Here is a 15,328-nt window from a genome sequence, read left to right on the forward strand (position 1 = left end):
TAATATATATATATATATATATAGACATAAAAATCAACTTACCTAATTGAACCAAGGACACCATTGAGAAAAAAATTAGGTTATATGTTTGTATTTAATACTCTAATCTAGCAAGCCTAAAAGTGTGTGTTGAGAGATATAAAGTCTGTGTACATGTAAATGTCCTATGTTTTGACTGCCTGGTAGGACTTATCTCTCTGCTGAGATTCTGAGCATGCAATGGAAGCCCATCTCCCTCACCACCCTCCACTGTGAATGGAGTATATTGAATTTTTTAGACTTTGAAACCATTTGATTAAATCTATTATCAGTTCACTGGCATCAAGGCCATTTTTCTTGGGTTTAGAGGTATAAAAGGAAGAAATAAAATGGAAGATAAAAGACTTTTCAACATTCTAATTTGATGCAACTTTCTAAATAATATGCGATGTGAGTCACCAACAGGATGGTCTGCCAACTCCTGTCTATGACCGAAGGAGTTTCAACTTCTCAAACTGTCAAGATAAATATATGCATTAATATCCCATCTACATTTATTTCTTGTGAATACATTCAATGCCACAGGTAAAATACTTCACTCTAGTCTGTCAAGTCATATTCTGGTGTCAGCATAACAAAACCCCTATTAAGAAAAGAACATGAATAAGACCAGAGCCTTCTGCTTAGAGGCTACCAGAGCCCCCTCTACACAAGAGAAACCCATGCTTGAAACTCTCAGCACTGCACCCCTCCTCCAGACATCACCAGGCACCACAAGGCAGATAGGAAATGTGCCTGTGCTATTCCATTATCTGCACAAAGGAAAAGCACAAAGTTCTTTGCAAAAGTGAAAAGAGGTAAGAAGAGCTAAAAATACCAGTGCTTTTTATCAAAGAAACTAGTATTTCACTGGCTGGCATTCTGAATCTAAATTCTAAGGAAATACAAGCACCAACATTTAATTCAAAAGAAAAATTAAATGATTAAACGTGCTTTAGGGTTTTTCCCTAATCCTCGGAGAAATATACAGGAAATGGCTTCACATGACATTGCAGTGACATAATGACAAGATATAAAATATTGACTAGGTCTCACAACAGAAAGGAGTTGATGGAATCCAAAGACTTAAGAAGTCCCCATATTATGCAATAATCCAGTAATTTCACCTCCTTTCTCATAAAAACTTTTAATAAAACATTGATCTAAAGAGTGAAAATGATTCGTTCCTTTCTACTCCTGAAGAAAATTCTAAGTGATCATTAAGTGGCCAGAAAGGAGAAAGAAGAGTTTAAAGAAAGCTGGACAATCAGTCAATCACCAGAAAGAACACTCAGGAGCTCAAGTCCTACCATGAATGCATCCGACCGAGGGTGATGTGAGGAAGGACATCTGTAACCACATTTCATGCATATATTTCTTAAATATGCATAGTTCAAACCCTAAAAATCAGACCACAGTGCCTTAAAATGTCCCCTAAAGTTTGTTTCTGCACTAAGATCATAAAAAAAAATTAAAAAGTTTCCAGACAACAAAGTCCAATAGAAAAGCGTTTTTGGCTAAAGGTTCTAGACCAGATTGTCTTATGTGGTGCTCTGAACACAGAAAGAGAGAGGCACCCTCCTGGCTCACAGCTGCTGTCTGCTTCTCTTTGCTTTATGCGGCCAACACCTATTCTCCCTAGGAGGAGCTCAACTAAAATATTACTTTACATTCCCCTTCCTGAGCTCTTGAAGCTGACTTTGAGCCCATAGAAATTTAATTTAATTTAATTTAATTTAGCCCAGGAAAACATGGCAGATAACCTTATTCAAAAGAATTACAAGAGCCATTGTCTTCAAGAGACCAACCACATTAAGAATGTGGGCCATAAAGATGCTGGAGGCGGGGCATTAATAGATGCCTCAGTGGTTAAGAGGGTTAAGAGTACTTCCTGGTCTTCCAGAGGACCTAAGTTCATTTCCTAGAACCCACATCATGCAGCTCACAACAGATCCTAGAACCAACATCAGGCAGGCTTCAAGGGATCAGGCACCCTCTTCTGGCTTCCACAGGTACCTGTACTCAAATGTACAAACTGACAAATAGTCTCTCTCTCTCTCTCTCTCTCTCTCTCTCTCTCTCTCTCTCTCTCTCTCCTCTTAAAAAATACAATAAATCTTGGAAAAAAGAATCCCTTTTAGAAAAACTTCCTAGGGGAACTGCACGTAACCAAAGGGTTCTTAGACATAGGCATCAGCCTTGAAGAAGAGGGAAGAGAGAGTTGATGTCTGATGCATCAGCAAAAACCCTGGAAAGCCTACCAGGAAGATTTATAATACTCTACACTGTCTCTGGAGATAACTAAGAAATGGCTTACTTATTTTGTTTAGTTCTTGGGCATGTTAATAGGGACAGGAGTAGAGTTTGCCTAGAATTTTTAAATTATGTTTTTCTGAGACTATACACATAACTGAGAAAGATTTTTTAAAAGCTTTTATATAAACTGTTCCTTGAGAAGTGAGAAAACTAGACTTTTCACCTTGACTTCTTAGCTGTTAGACTGACTGCTAAAGGAAGACATATGGACCTCACAGGATTCTGAAGACGCAGTAGAACTGTGCTGGATCCAAACTGAGAATCTAGCCCAAGCACTATCATGTGACTTCCTCACGTTGAAGAAGCCTTAAGAACCCAAGGCTAAACTCATCTGCAAGCCGCCAACTTGAAAGAAATTGAATGACCTACTGATCTACTCCTGCTCCACCTGCTCAGTCATAACTGGCTAGGAGTTTGTCTAATGCTGGGGACTTGAAGTAAACCATGCTGATGAATGCCGGAAATGTGCCTGGGGACAGGCCACAAGGTACTGCGTTAAGAGCGAATCGGACTCTGTGGTTAAATACAGGCTGACCCAATTTCTATGTGAACTTGGACACGTTACATGTTCTGTGTATTTAGTTTCCTCATCTGACAAATGGAGATAATAATTTACTCAAAATATTTTGTGAAGACTCTATGAATATTTAGTATGAAAAAGTATCATATGCTTAGTAAGATTTCAGTGTCACTTACCACTGATGTCAGTAGGAAAAGAAACCACTAGGGAAATTTGAGGGCAGTATTAGGGGAGAAGGACTCTCAACCAAGCTAGGACATGTTAGCAAAACAGTTCAGGGCATAGAAACCCTGTGGGGACATCACCTGACATCTGTTGTTAGATGTTGGCATTAGACATTATCCAGTACCAGTTTAAGTAACAGACTGTCTCATAGTCATCCATGCTAGAGAGATCCACTTAGCCGGAGGATCAACAAACAAACCAAATAAAATGAGTTCAGATATAGAAACATGACAGAGAGCCATCCCTGGAGGCAGAGTTCTGTTTCACTCTGTAGAAATAACTCATTTCTCCGTCTGTTTGTGAATGGTCGCTGAGACAAAAACACGGGGTGGTGTGTCTGCAAATGGCATGAATGAGCAGTGTCAGGCGGCTACACTATGCCAATGCACACAGAGATCACTGCAGAGCAGAATGGCCTGTTAAGCTCTGACCACAAAGATCAACCTGGTCTGGGTCTTCACATCGAAGTCAAAATATGCAGAAAGGAGAGAGTTTAGGATTTTGAAACATGGTGAGTTTGTTCTGGTACGCAGTCCAAGCAGGAGAGTGACGAGGGAGTACTGAAGGATTGGTGTACGGGACACCCTTGAGTCTGTAGACAAGTTTAGACTCTGATGACAAAAGGGGGAAATCCCTAGATTTTAGTCAAGGACCTAACAATATGATGAATAAGGAAAACAAAATACTGGGAGCAAGACGGCCCTGGACTCTTTAGTTAGTTAGATGGTGTGTGTGTGTGTGTGTCTGTGTGTGTGTCTGTGTGTGTGTGTGTCTGTGCGTGTGTGTGTGTCTGTGTCTGTGTGTGTGTCTGTGTCTGTGTGTGTCTGTGTGTCTGTGTGTCTGTCTGTGTCTGTGTGTGTGTCTGTGTCTGTGTTTGTGTGTGTCTATGTGTGTCTGTGTCTGTGTCTGTGTGTGTCTCTGTGTGTCTGTGTGTGTGTGTCTGTGTCTGTGTTTGTGTGTGTCTGTCTGTGTCTGTGTGTCTGTGTCTGTGTGTGTGTCTGTGTCTGTGTGTCTGTGTCTGTGTGTGTGTCTGTGTCTGTGTCTGTGTCTGTGTGTGTCTGTGTCTGTGTGTGTCTGTGTCTGTGTGTGTCTGTGTCTGTGTGTGTCTGTGTCTGTGTGTGTCTGTGTCTGTGTGTGTCTGTGTGTGTGTCTGTGTCTGTGTCTGTGTCTGTGTGTGTCTGTGTCTGTGTGTGTCTGTGTGTGTGTCTGTGTCTGTGCAGAGGTCAATGTCACTGTCTTCCTTGATTGTTCTGCACCTTACCACTTGACACAAGGACTCACACTCAACCTGAGTTCATGGATTGACTAGCCGGGCTGGCCAGTGAGCTCTGGGGATCCTCCTGTCCTGGCATCCCCAGCGACAGGGTGTGCCACCACACCTGATTTTTCACACGTGTGCCAGGTCATCGTGTTTGTACAGCAGGTACTTCACCCGCTGAGCTGTCTTCTTAGCCCCTGAAAAATCTTTTCATTTCACGCCGCCTTTCTTTCAAGCTCCTCTTTTCTGAAATTCCATCATATTTCCTCCACACCTCCTTTATAATGAACACTTTTGTTTGTATAATACTTTGCCTACTAGAGACCTTAAAGCTTATTGGTTAAGGGGCTGGAGAGATGGCTCAGCAGTTAAGAGCACTGACTGCTCTTGCAGAGGACCCAGGTTCAAATCCTAGCACCCATATGGAGTCTAATAATCTCCATAGCTCCAGTTCCAGGGGAATCTGATGCCCTTGCCTGACTTTTGCAGGCATTGCACAACACGGGTGCACTTACACACATGAAGGCAATACACTCATACACATAAAATGAACTCAGGCCCTCTGCAAAAACAGCCAGTGTTCTTAACCACTGAGCCATCTCTCCAGCCCCAAATAAAATATATTCTTTTTAAGTTTATTGGTTAAGAGCATGAATCCAGGGGTCAGGTCTGAGTTCAAATCCCTCTTCCTCTAGGTCCTTAGCAGCTATTTGCATCTCTTTCCTTACAAAGAGGTTGGAGATAATATAGACTCTGCCTCAAAGTGGTAAGGATTAAATTGCTTAACACATGTAATGTAATTAAGCACAAAATAAGTAGTAAATTATTTTCTATGTTATGCTTCCTAAGGGCAGGATCTGTCCTTAGGAAAATTTTTATCCTACACTTTTGAAAGAACATGACAATTACTGGAAGAGCGAATGAAAAAGCAATCTAGAGTAGCCAAGGCAGGAGTGTGACAGGAAGGCTTGTGGGAGTCAGCAAATGACTGAATCAAGACAGCAGCTGGAAAGGAAGGTAGGTGCAGATGCCTCAGAAATATCAAGCCTGTGCGATTAGAACAGGAAGACCAGACAAGAAGTCAATGTCTGATCACGAGAAGGGAAGTTTGGTTTGTGACATCACAAGGAAGAAATGACATGGGGTCCCCGGCAGCTTCTGGGACACAGATTCTGAAGAGATTCAAGAACACAGTCATGGGGCTGGAGAGATGTCCAGAGGTTAAGACACTGGCTGTTCCTGCAGAGGACCTGGGTTTGGCTTCCAGCACCTACACGGCAGCTAACAACCATCCATAACTCCAGTTCCAGGGGAATCCACACTCTCTTCTGACCTCCATGGGTACTGCACAACACATGTGCACTTACACACATACAAGCAATACACCCATATACTCAAAATAAAAATCATACATAAAGCATTTTAAAAGAATACAGTCATGATTTTAGAATCCAGATGTATGAAGGAGAACAGAAAACCTTCAGGATATTGCTGGTAATTGAAAATTTTTCGTTAATTAAGACTATCTTCTCTCCACTAAATTAAAATTAGTTACACGGTGTTGTTCCTATTAATCATCTTATTCAAATCAGCTTAATTGATATAAATTATACTTGAGTACTAACAATCATATGCAGTTAAAAAAATCCATATTTTAAATGATCGTTAGCTATACAATCATTTCATTGGTCTACCTGCATAAGTAGTGAAGAATTAAAATATTTAATAAAATATGAAAAATGACAACAAAATGACTTCAAGCTCACCCTGAATCACAGAAACAACTCCATAGTCCTTGGCCGTGACTCCAGAGTAAGCGGTTAAAAACCCGGTTGAACATTCGATATAAACTTACTTCCTCAGCATCGGGGACCTTCCAGATGCGTGGAAGAACCGTGCGGATACTTGATTTTACTATGTCCAAAACCTAGTGGGAAAAAAAACAAGCATTTCAAATCTAGATATGCATACATTGGTCTAAAGCTCAACGTTGCTTCTTTTCAGGGGAAAGTATACTGGTTCTCATGTAGACAAGGTTGGCATCCAATTTACTATATGGCTGATGCTGACCTTGAATTCCTGATCCTCCTTCCTGCCATTACACCATAATGCCTGAGCACACACAGAGAAATAGAGACACAGAGACAGGGACAGAGAGACAAAGAAACAGAGATAGAAACTGAACAGTACAAATAAAACGTCCAGAAATAAGAGACCAATGCACTTAGAAAAGTTTGTTGATAAGTGACACACTGGAGTAAGAAGACATTGCTGAGCTAAATAAAGATTTTTAAATGATTTTTTATGAAAAAGAATATATGAAGTATTCTTAACCCAAACCATAAAATTCAACTCTAAAGGGATTGACATCTTAACTGTTTACAAGGTAAGCCATTAAATATGTCAATGGGAAATGTGGGTAAATGTTTTTTAGATTCTGGGTAAGAAAAGGATTAATTAAGTCACATAAAATTATGGACCATAAGAGATAAACGAAGATACAATAAAAGAAAAGCCAGGGATGGTGGCTTATGCTTGCAATCTCAGCAAAGAGAAACAAAGACAGGTGGATCCCTGGAGCTCACTGGTCAGAGTCACTGAATTTGTACAGGTTCAGTGAGGGACTCTGTCTCAAAAAAAAATAAGGTGGATGGGCTGGTTAGATGGAGCAGCAGGTGAAAGTGTTTTCTGCCCAATGATACAAGCCTAACAGCCCAAGTTCAATCCTGAGAACCATATAAAGGTGTAAGGACAGTACCAACTCCATAGTTTTCCTCTGAGCTCCACATGTGCACTGTTGCATGTGCAATGTCCCACACACATTTTACGCACACACACACACACACACACACACACACACACACACTAACAAATGGGATTTTTTTTAATTAAAATAACGCCAAGAGCAATGAAAGAAGACACCTGATATTACCGCTGGACTTCACACCCAGGCACACCTGCACACATGCACACAGCCACGTGAATACATATAACACACACATACACACACACAATTCCATAAAAGAAAAAGACCAAGTTATAAACAGAATATATATTCAAAAACATACACCCAACAAAAGGTTAACTTAGGAACATATGAAAAATTCCTGGAAAATAATTAATGCAAACATCTGAGGAAAACACGGACAAAATTGATGAATAAGCATTTCAAAAAAAGGAAACAAGTATGTATAGTAAAGAATAAAAAGGCTTGGACTGCAGAGACGGCTCAGCAGCTAAGAGCACTGACTGCTCTTGCAGAGGACCCGGGTTCAATTCCCAGCCCTCACGTGGCAGCTAACAACCATCTTAACTCCAGTTTCAGGGGGTCTGAATCCCTCTTCTGACTTCCACAGGCATTGCACGACCCAGGTGCACTTACACACAAGCAGACAATATACTCACACATAAAATAAAAATAATAAAAAAATAAACGAATAAAAGGCTATAGTAAAATATCACTTTATATCCATGTAAAGTAACAAAAGTGTAAGTCTGACAAGCCAAGTGCTGGAGAAGATACAGAGACACAGTCTCTTACACACTGTTGGTCTCAACACAAACTAGTGCAATTGCTACAGAAAACAGTCTGGCACCACCTCCAAAACCTGAAAATGTGTATGTTACATGTCCCATCAACCTAAAGACTCTCTCAGAGATAAAAACAGGAGGCACCTACACTGTTGTCTATACAGCTACTGACAACTATAAATGCCTACATATAAGCTAACAGTCCAAAAGGCAGATTGGATAATACAGAGAGAGAATCTTCCCACTTGTGATCTACAAAGAAGTCAAAATGAACAAAATATCGCCATAACATATGACACAGAGCAGGTTGGTACTGATGATAAGAGAGAAAAATATATCAGAGATTATATCCAGTATGACACTCTTTAAAATAGAAGTCTTTAAAATATTTATAGGTAAAAATGTGTGAGTATGATTTAAAAACATAAAGCAGTGAGCTACTGAATGCTGGATTCCAAAAATTATTTCCTTAAGACAGAGGAACCCAGAGAAATGGAGGGGAAGCATTTGGTTAGACAGATTATCATCGAGATCTTGATTCTTGCTCTAGGTGTTAGGTTTGTAAGTATTAAAATAACCATGAAACCACTACATAAGAGCAGGCCATACACAGACTAATGAGGAGAAAATATTACAAAACAAGAGCTATGATTAACATGTACAACTTATACCCAAGAGGTCCTACAAAGTGTGCATAAAGCTTTTGGAAGAAAGAATCGCGTATTGGATTCTTCTGCAATGTACCTATGTAGTGGTTTCAATGAGGAATGTCCCGCACAGGCCCAGTTAGTTGAATGCATGGCCCCAGTTGGTGGCACTGTGTGGGATGGATATGGAACCTTCAAGATGTGCAGCCTTGCTGCAGGAAGTCTCTCACTAGGGCTGGGCTTGGAGAGTTCATAGCCTCACCCCACTTCCAGTTCAGCCTCTGCTTCCTGTTTCTGGTTGACACATGACTTGTGAGCTTCCTGCTCTGGCCATGTACTGCCCTGTCTCCCCACCATCACACATTCTCTCTCTGGAACTGTAAATAAACATTTCCTTCTATAAATCGCCTTTGGTCATAGTATTTTATCATAGCGACAAAAAGCAACTAATACAACATAGTTCCAACAAAAATGTTATAAAAGAAATATCAGCAAATGCAATTATTCTAATTTCAGTTCACCAATGTGAAGTTTTGGTTGTTTTTTTTTTTTTTTTACTTTTTTACCAACTAAAGGCAACTGCCCATAAAAATGAGAGCAAAGGATGAAAAACAGAAAAAAAGGGGAGGAGGAGCTGAAGAGATGGATCAGCCACTAAGCGCACTTGCTGCTCTTTGAGAGGACAGAGTTTAGTTCCCAATATCTACATGCAGTGGTTCACAATGGCTTAAAACTCCAGGTCCAAGGAATCGGTCACCCTCTTCTGTACTCTGTGGGTACCTGTACTCACATGTGCACACACCCACACATCAACACACACATAATTAAAAATAAACTTAATCTTTTCTTTAATGCGACCATCCAGGACAGGGACCTACTGAAAATATAATTTCTCTCAACACGAATAAACATGAAGATTTGGAAAGAGGTGCAAGAATAATTTGTTTCACTAAAAATCTCTGAATATTAAATGATAATTATTGACGACCAACTTAAATTTCATGTATCTAAAAATCAGTTTGGTAAAGACTATTTTCCGGCTACCGCTTTTCTTTCTGGAGGAATAACTGGCTCAGCTTCTCACGGCAAGTGTATGAGCAACACCACAGTTCCACCCTGCATCCCTTCCTCTTCCCACCTGCCTTTTCTCTTACTGTGCAGAAACACACACCTTACAGCAGGTCAGGGTGGGTCAGTAAGAGGAGTTTGTGACAATGTCCAGGAAAAGTTCATTATTAGACATAATGAATTCTCAATTATAAAGAATAATTTTAAATCACTTTGATATGAATTATGCACAATAATGCTAATATGATATGCTTATCAGGCATCCATTTATGCCATTTTAAATTTCATTTAAACTTTGCATTTTTATTTGTTTGTTTCTTTGAGACAGGGTCTCCCTGTAGGACCAGCTAGCCTGGAACTTGCTATATAGACCAGGCTTGCTTCAGTGTCACAGAGATCCTCCTGCCTCTATCTCCCAAGTGCTTGGATGAAAGGCTGTGTCACCATGCCCAGCAACACTTTGCATTTCTTAATGCAGAAATCAGGGCTCCTGGTTGTCAAGGAATAAGAATCAACAGCAGCAGAAAAATGATGGAAATTTAAATCATTTCTCAATTTTCCTTTATATATTCTATCCATGTATCAGTGAGTAATAACAGACCAAAAGTCATATTCAAGAATAAAAGAATAAAAAGTAGCCAATTATGGGTTACCATAAATTAATCTCAAGAAAAAATGAGTTATATGAAATAACCAAAATTGAACAGTGTTATTAATACTCAGAATTTAAACATTACCCTAAGCAAAGTTGTTTTCATACTGTATTATGAAAGAATTATTCATCTTTAGAATGAAAAAGCATTTGAGATTAAGATACATTCGTTCACTCCTTTTTAAATATACCCCCTAGTGAAATGAATGTGATGTACAAGAACCAAACAGAAGGGCAACCAGTGTGCGTTAACTGCCTGCCCCCTGCCAAGCATTCACAAAGCCCATTATTTAAAGGAGATCCTCTTGGCCAGAAGTCTGCACAGTCTTTATTCTTGATCTAGAGGGAATTTTAAAAGCATGATAGTCTCATATCCTGGTCCACATATGCCTGGGAGCAGGAACTTGAGAACAGGCCAGGGACTTGGGGATGGAGAAAACTTGCACTGTAACTAACATTTCCTACCAATATGGACATGGAAAAACCCTTCAGACATCACAAGCACCACACACACCAAAACCCAGGAGAGATTCCCCAGACCAGTGAGATAGGCATAGTCTGGGAAATCCAGACACGTCTTCTTTCCAGACAGCCTCCCTGGAACTTCTAGTGCCCTCTGTTTGCCCTTCAGCTTTCAAGAAGCCTTCCACAAAGGAAACTCTGGTCCTAGGAGAAAGAATGGGTTAGAGAGAGCCACTCCTCTAATTTGGAGGACAGGAGGAGACACAAACCAATGGCAGAGAACCTAAATCCTTCACCTCTCTGAATTCTGAAACTTCACATAACTCTCTGCTAACTAGAACAATCTCCTATCTGTTCACCTGGTGAACTTCTATGTCTTACAATAATATCACTTCTTAGGTAGAGGTTACCTGCCGTTAACACAGTGAATAATCCCTAGATACCCAGATCAACAGATCTGTTATCTCTCTCAAAATTCCTGTTTAACTAATAAAGGCCACTATCTATGTATATGAAGGAATGATGTTCATCTTAGTAACATACTACCCTGTCCCCAAGGCTTAAGACAGAGTCTACCATTTAGTACTTGGATATTCCTTACAATAAAGTAAAACCCATGTCACTGAGGAAAAATCAGAGGTAAGATGTATTCAGGACCTACTAACTATAAATATTTTTATAGAAACTTTTACATCTATTAACTCCTTTAACCTCAAAACAAAAACATGAGAGAGATACTATTGGTTCGTGGTCCCTTTCCAAAACTCTTGAGGCTGGATTCCATAATTACACATATTAATATTTGTACTGGAAAAGATGAAACAGTTTAAAGCAAGAGACAGAGAAAAATAACACATGACTTCCTGTCATGTCATTTGTCACCAATGAGTTCAGCACTGCTGTTCAATGATTCAGAAAAGTTTGAAGTTCTTAAAATATCTTAGATCTTATATTATGAATATGAAATCTCCAGCAGAGAGTAGATAAGTAACTTGCTGAGGATTATACTTCCAGTGGTAGACAGCTACAGCCAGCTCATAGCCTCTTCCTAACAACACCTCTTCTCAGGTGCCTACAAGCAAAAGCCTGGAACAGAACCCATTGTCTCTTCTTAGGTTCAGATTCACCTCTAGCGAGTGTTATCTGGGAGGAGGAGTGAGATCACAACACAAGACAGGGGTGCTAAGGCACCTCCTCCTCACACCTACTGAATTTGAACTAGTTTTAGTAAAAGGGTTACCAGGATGGGGAGATGGCAACACCTTTAGCAAACTATCCATTGACTATTTTCAAGAAGGCAGAGAGCGTGAAGACCGGAAATTAGTAGGAACACATACTAAAGTTTGTGATACATTTTTAGATTCCCAGGACTTTTGGATTGGAAGAAACTGGGTAGAAGCTGAAGAGGTGAATTCTTTTCCTGTTTGTTTGTTTTGTGAGACAAGGTCTCCTCTATCCCTGGCTGGCCTCCAACTTGCTATGTAGCTGATGACGAGCTTGATCTAAACGCCTGCCTCTACCTTCAGAATGCTGAGATTATAAGCATGTGTCATCACACCCGGTCTATGTGGTGCTGGGGAGCAAACCCAGAGCTTTGTACATGCTAAGCAAGCGCTCTGCCAACTGAGCTGCATCTCCAGTCCAGAAGTTAAATAATTTGTGAAGCATAAAAAACGAATGGTCAGCAAGGTGCCCTTGTGTTTATCTATGAGCCCAAGAGAAGCTAGTTTATACAGTAGAGTATAAATATTCAATTTCTTTATAGTATGACTGTTAAAAGCATCCTAATCCAACATTAAGCTCCCCTGGGAAAAGTAAATAAAAGATTCAGTGAATGACAATATTAACAAAGTGAAACGATTTGTTCTTTATGAAATATAGCACATTTGAAGGCATAAAACACCCAAATTCATATTTTGCAAGAACATACAGATGTTGAATGACAAACTGTCCCATATGGCTGAGCAGTTGGTCCTAAATTAAAATAATGGCATGAGGTGACGGCAGTTTCAAGACAACATTAAAATCACTGCATGCTGCACTAATGATGCGTGTGGCAGTCATGGCTATGGGGTAAAGGCATCTTTGCTGATGCACAACGAGCAGCTAGGAACAGCATCTATGTCCACCCAAATAAAACAGAAGGGAAGCACCACGTCCAAAATGCCAGCAAGTCCGGAAAAAAAAGAATTTGCTAACTGGAGAAGAGCTGATGAACAAAGGTCTCTCAGAACTCTAAAAAAAGTTCAAACACAGGATGGCCTTGATGAAGCTACTGATTTCTCTTCACCCTTCAATCTCAGCTCATGTCTAGATCCTGCAATAGAGATTTGCTTTCCAGCAAATCTGAAATTCTTCACAGCCCATCAACACAGCAGCATTTTTATGCTTCATACATATTCCTCACAGACTGTCTAAGGCACAGTGTTCTTGGCAGAAAGCTAAATTATGCAAGTGTAGATTTACCACAACACGACATTAAATAAGGACCTCGGTTTCCAATTTCACCTGGTAAGACTTCTTTTTAGTATTTAATTCCTATACCCTGGATCTTCACATTTTATACCCATAAGGAAAATGTGAAGAAAGGCAAATAATTTTTATTCCTAAGAACACACAGAGGAAAGCATGTGGAAGGCTTTGTATGTTTGGCATTCTAATCTTTGAATTTTACAGCATTCTAATAAGCCACCAGCAAGGCCAGGATCCTGCAACAGATAAGATAAAGTAAGATATAGATTTCAACAATGAGTTCAAATTGGAATTACAACATGCATTCTGCACCTAAGCTAGGGCTTAGTACTTGATAATCCTTCCATAAATACCTGTGGAATGCATTTTTGAGTGAGAAAATACATGAACGAACTTTTAGAGTCTCCAATAGTACCTAGCTTGTTTCTTATACAAAACTGGTAACCAATAAATGTTTGTCAAATTAAATCAAATCAGGCACAACGTTAGTGATAGTCATGAATACAAGCTTTTGATCAACCTGTTTGAAAGAGTGCATTCCAGCATTAATATAAGGTTTGAGCATTGCCTGTACTCAACCTAGAAGATTCCCAGCTGAGGACTGTGTGTGGCTGAGATACCAGCATGGATATTGTTGCCCAGTGTTCACCCTCTGACAGGTGCTCCCCATCACTTTGGCCACAATTTCCCTATAGCTTCCTTCAATCAAGTCTGAGGTTCTTCCCATCCAGTCTACCCCCTTCCATCCACAGGAATGAGAATTATGCTGCAGTTGAAAGGCTCCCTCTTCCTCCAGCTCTCATCCCGTAATCCTCTTGGGGGTTCCCCATAGAAACCTCTCCAATTCTATTTCGATCTTAGAGCCTGCTTGTCAGAGGACTAGAGTGGCAAAGCTCTCCAGGGACTACTATCATCACACTGAAAGAAAGATGCAACTAATCCACATCCAATATGTTACTTAGGTCTTTCGTTTTCTAAATGGGGGACACTTTATTACCTAATCCTGCATTCTATAACTGACTTACATTCCTGTATTTTTTTGTTGTATATTTTCTATACCAGGTTCATACATAGCCATGGGTCAGCATGGTAAGAGGCTGCATGTATATCTTATTTCTACATATTCTACACAAAATTCCACGTATAAACTCAAGCACACAAGAACTTTGCAGTACATACGGTAAGGGGCAGAAGCACATCAAACACAAATCCATGTCACCCTAGTCCCAGGACCTCTTTACACTTCCTAATGTCACCTTGCTCATTTTGCCACACAAAGCTTTTTGTTAATCAATATACCTTGGCCTGTTATTATATTAGCCCTATCATTATCAAAAGAAAATAATTCAGTCATTCACTTGAAACAAACTTGAAGTAGAAAATAGAGAAAAATTATTTATATATTAAATGTATAATGTAAATAAATCAGACACAATTAAATGTGCCCCAATGATTCTCAACACAATAGCTTTAAGTTTTCATTCCAGCCTGAGGTAAATATTAAGCAGTTCACATAACTAATTTCCATACTCTTTAATAAGTGGACTAAATGCTGGAATTTTTTTTCAATTAAAACAAGAAACTTTTGTTTAGATTAAGGTCCACTATCTCCATTGTTAACTGGTGTGATAAATGGTGCTCGCGAAGTGTGTTTCTTAATGCTTCTTTTTGGGACAGTGCTGAAGGAGCTATAAATTGGGGCACAGTTCCTTCTACAAAGATGGAAAGTTCTACCATTTGTTTTTTGTTTTTTTTTATTTTTTTAATTAAAAGAAGCATTTCATTACAACAGCATTAACCTATTCAATAACATTTTTTCTGAGCTAGGGTACATCTCTTTCAAAATTGGCTGTACATTTCTAGGTTTACAGATGAATTATTACGCTTATAAAATCTTATACTCATTATAAACTCTCTAAGAGATAAAATTAAATTAGGTTCCAATGTTTAAAAAAGATCTCCTCTTCATTGTCAAAACACACAGTTTCATACAGAAAAATTCATTCCAGGGCTCTTGACATTGAGACGTTTTCACATGCATTTCTAATCTCTATATACATGACTATCACTGGTCACAGTCACCCACCTTCTGAGCTCCTCGGCATCTGAGCATGATTACAAACTTGTCAGGTAGACAGCCTTCCTCTCCCACTAGAGCC

The 15,328-nt window shown here is 39.6% G+C and overlaps 1 protein-coding gene across 2 annotated transcripts in view; it reads right to left on the reverse strand.

Annotated features, from left to right (window-relative positions):
* Ttll7 (tubulin tyrosine ligase like 7) overlaps nucleotides 1-15,328 on the reverse strand; it is a 157,817-nt gene that overhangs the window by 14,423 nt on the left and 128,066 nt on the right. For both annotated transcript variants that reach the window (XM_008826228.3, XM_008826227.3), the window contains one exon: nucleotides 6,104-6,264. In XM_008826228.3, coding sequence (XP_008824450.1) covers nucleotides 6,104-6,264 — 161 coding nt within the window. The remainder of the gene's footprint in view (nucleotides 1-6,103; nucleotides 6,265-15,328) is intronic.

The sequence above is a fragment of the Nannospalax galili genome, unplaced genomic scaffold, assembly GCF_000622305.1.
Source record: "Nannospalax galili isolate Female #2095 unplaced genomic scaffold, S.galili_v1.0 scaffold9, whole genome shotgun sequence".
Classification (NCBI taxonomy): Eukaryota; Metazoa; Chordata; class Mammalia; order Rodentia; family Spalacidae; genus Nannospalax; species Nannospalax galili.